Source organism: Olea europaea, chromosome 6 (assembly GCF_002742605.1).
Source record: "Olea europaea var. sylvestris chromosome 6, O_europaea_v1, whole genome shotgun sequence".
Taxonomy (NCBI): Eukaryota; Viridiplantae; Streptophyta; class Magnoliopsida; order Lamiales; family Oleaceae; genus Olea; species Olea europaea.
The window spans coordinates 4,243,259-4,246,466 of NC_036242.1; the positions used below are offsets into that span (position 1 = coordinate 4,243,259).

At 35.2% G+C, this 3,208-nt stretch overlaps 1 protein-coding gene across 1 annotated transcript; it reads left to right on the forward strand.

Annotated features, from left to right (window-relative positions):
- The first annotated feature begins 477 nt into the window (after positions 1-477).
- Positions 478-2,661, forward strand: LOC111395568 (peptide-N4-(N-acetyl-beta-glucosaminyl)asparagine amidase A). The gene has a single exon (XM_023021607.1). It carries the CDS (start codon positions 642-644, stop codon positions 2,490-2,492), a length of 1,851 nt encoding a protein of 616 aa, XP_022877375.1. The 5' UTR covers positions 478-641; the 3' UTR covers positions 2,493-2,661.
- The last annotated feature ends 547 nt before the right edge of the window (positions 2,662-3,208 follow it).

Sequence of the window (3,208 nt, forward strand, 5' to 3'; positions counted from 1 at the left end):
GAAGAAAGTTCATGTTTGAACTTCATGGAATATTTGTACGCTGATTTGGGATGAATTTGTCTCAACAATTTAGGTCCACAAAAGTTCTTCTAATTCAAATTCGATGAAAGCAAATTAAAAAAATAAAAATAAATTACACTTCAAATCGAAGAAGTTGTTGCTTGCAATGAATTTCCTAAATCATTACACTTTAATATTTCTAAATTTCATTGAATGTTTTCTCGTGAACTTCCTTCTGTACCAACTCTTCTGAGTCCTATAATTTCATAACAAGGAGACTATATTTTCTTGTGAGACTATAGATAAATCGATGAAAAATGAAAGAGTAAGAATTTTGGAAACATCTATTTGACTTGAGTTTAGAAATTACGAATTAGGTTGAGGACTAATGTTGTAATTTTCATTGTCTCATTAACATAACCCAAAAACAAATAATAATAAATAAATAAATGAAAACGGGGAAACCTAAGAAATGGACTGGACTAAACTTCTAATTTGTTGGAGAAATCAAAGCCAATGAAATCGAAATTTCCGTATTATCCTATACTCTTTCCACTTTCTTGAGCACTGATTTCTACTCCAATCGAACAAAAACGTTATAGCAATTGAGTAGGCAAACAAACTTCACTTCTACTCCATAAATGGCTTCCTCCATCCTTCTCCTTTTCCTCTCTTCTCTCTATTTCCTCCACCAACCAACGCCCCTCTCCGCCGCCAACCTCCATTCAACAACCGCGCGTTTCAGATCACAACTAATTTCTGAGCCCACTTCAATTTTAAACAAAAGCACTACTCCTGCAACTTTCTTTGAAGTCACCAAACCCATAAATCTTCCCAAGACCAAACCTTGTTCATACATGGTCCTTCAACATGACTTTGGCTACACATATGGGAAACCCCCAGTTCTTGCTCATTACACTCCCCCTTTGGATTGCCCATCTCAGAAATTTGCAAAAATTGTTCTTGAATGGACAGCAACATGTAAAGGCAGGCAATTTGATAGGATCTTTGGGATCTGGCTTGGTGGAGTGGAGATTCTTAGGAGCTGCACTGCTGAACCAAAAGCAACTGGGATTGTTTGGACTGTTAAAAAGGATATCACTAAGTATTATTCTTTGCTCATGACTAATCAAACTCTTGCTGTTTATATGGGCAATCTTGTTGATAATACTTATACTGGTGTGTACCATGTTAATGTTACTCTTCATTTTTATCCCGCTGAAAAAAAATATGGTAAATTTGAGGCTAATTATGGTGAATTAGATTATGGGTTTGGTTCTGGGGCTGATTTAATATTGCCGATTTCAAGAAACTTGCCTTTGAATGATGGGTTGTGGTTTGAGATTGAGAACTCCACAGATGTAGAGTCTAAAGAATTCAAGATTCCACAAAATGCATATAGGGCTGTGCTAGAGGTCTATGTTTCATTTCATGAGAATGATGAGTTTTGGTTTGGAAATTATCCGAACGAGTACATCGAGGTGAATAACCTTACTGGTGTTCCTGGGAATGGACCTTTTAGGGAAGTTGTCGTAAGTTTGGACAATAAGGTAGTTGGCGCAGTCTGGCCTTTTACAGTGATTTACACAGGGGGTGTTAATCCCCTTTTCTGGAGACCAATCACAGGAATTGGTTCGTTTGATCTCCCTTCTTACGATATCGAGATTACTCCATTGTTAGCAAAGATTTTGGATGGAAAAGTCCATACTTTTGGATTTAGCGTTACAAATGCACTAAACGTTTGGTACATTGATGCAAATTTACATCTTTGGCTTGATAAGAAGAATGAGAAGACGGAAGGCAAGATGTCAAATTACAATATCGGTCTTCTCAAGGTATCTTTTACATCGAATTTCACTGGTTTTGATGGATCATTTATTACAAATGTTAGTAGATCAATTATATATAGCGGATGGGTGAATTCATCTCATGGAAAGATCGTGACGAAATCTTCCCAAGGATTCAGCTATAGTAATGTTATGGTGATGGGGGACGATGGGAATTTGCAGATCATTAATCAGACGATAAATTTCAATAGCAGTGTCGATGCCAAGATACCATCATCATCGGTCCACTCTCTCAGATCATTCAAAACGTTTGACTTCTATGATTATTCTAACACTGTCGATAAAGGAAATGATACCTATGTTTCTCTAGCTAATCTAACATTGGGTTTCAAGGAGAAGAAGGAAAAGAATTCCGATCTTGGATTCTCCACGAGTACTCTAAACAATATACAAAATGCCCAGGGATATATGCTTGTTAAGGACAGCTTGGTGGTCAGCGGATTGGGCAGCACCCAACAAGAATACCGATATAATGTCGATAAGTCCTGCTATTTTAGGAGTGTAAGCAGCTCAAATTACACTATTCTTCATGACAAAGAGAGCAATACTTGCAGCAAAAAACAGGAGCTTGGCCAAAGGCGGCATATTCCTACTCAAACAACCTTTCTGGCACCAAAATTTCATGGTAAATACAAAGGAGACTGACTTGACTTCATTTGGTTGATTCTTCTATTATGTCGGAAAGCAGTTTGTTTTCGGACATGTAATAAGGATTTATTAGGACTTTTTCTTGTATTTTAATGATTTTGTGACTATTCTGATTTTTTTGTGCAACTATGCTTCAAAATTGTGATTTCAAGTGCATGCTTTCTTCTGCGGTATGGCTTTAATTTCTTTTGCCGGTTGAAAAGAGTTTTACGCAATTATAATTTTCCTTTTAGGCCAAGTATACTTTCAAAATGATGATCTGGGCTCGGTCTTGATTTGTTAGTTCTTCTTTGGTTGAGTTTGTCTAAACAATATAACCGTTCTCTTGCAGATGATTTCCTACTGGTTACTACCAATTACAAAGATTATTATGCTCTCTCCTATGATTTTTCGAGTTATTCTTTACTCTGAACCTAATGAAATTAGGACATATTTAATAATTAATACTTGGCATGCCAATATTATATATAAAAGAAATTAAGGGATTGTTTGAGCCACATTATTTTCAAAAAAATACATTCTTCAATAGTGGTTTGATATCATTTTAACCACATTTTTCAATAAAATAATATTACACGTAAATTTAAAACTTTCCCTTATTTTTTAACCACACATTTTTTATTGATTTGATATGAATAATGCATTTTTTCCTACAATGTGGCTCAAACATGGGCTAAATTTTTTTTTTTTTTTTTTTTTAAATAAATTTTGAA

Coding starts and splice junctions, on each gene's coding strand:
- LOC111395568 (XM_023021607.1), top strand. CDS start 642: ATGGCTTCCTCCATCCTTCTCCTTTTCCTCTCTTCTCTCTATTTCCTC.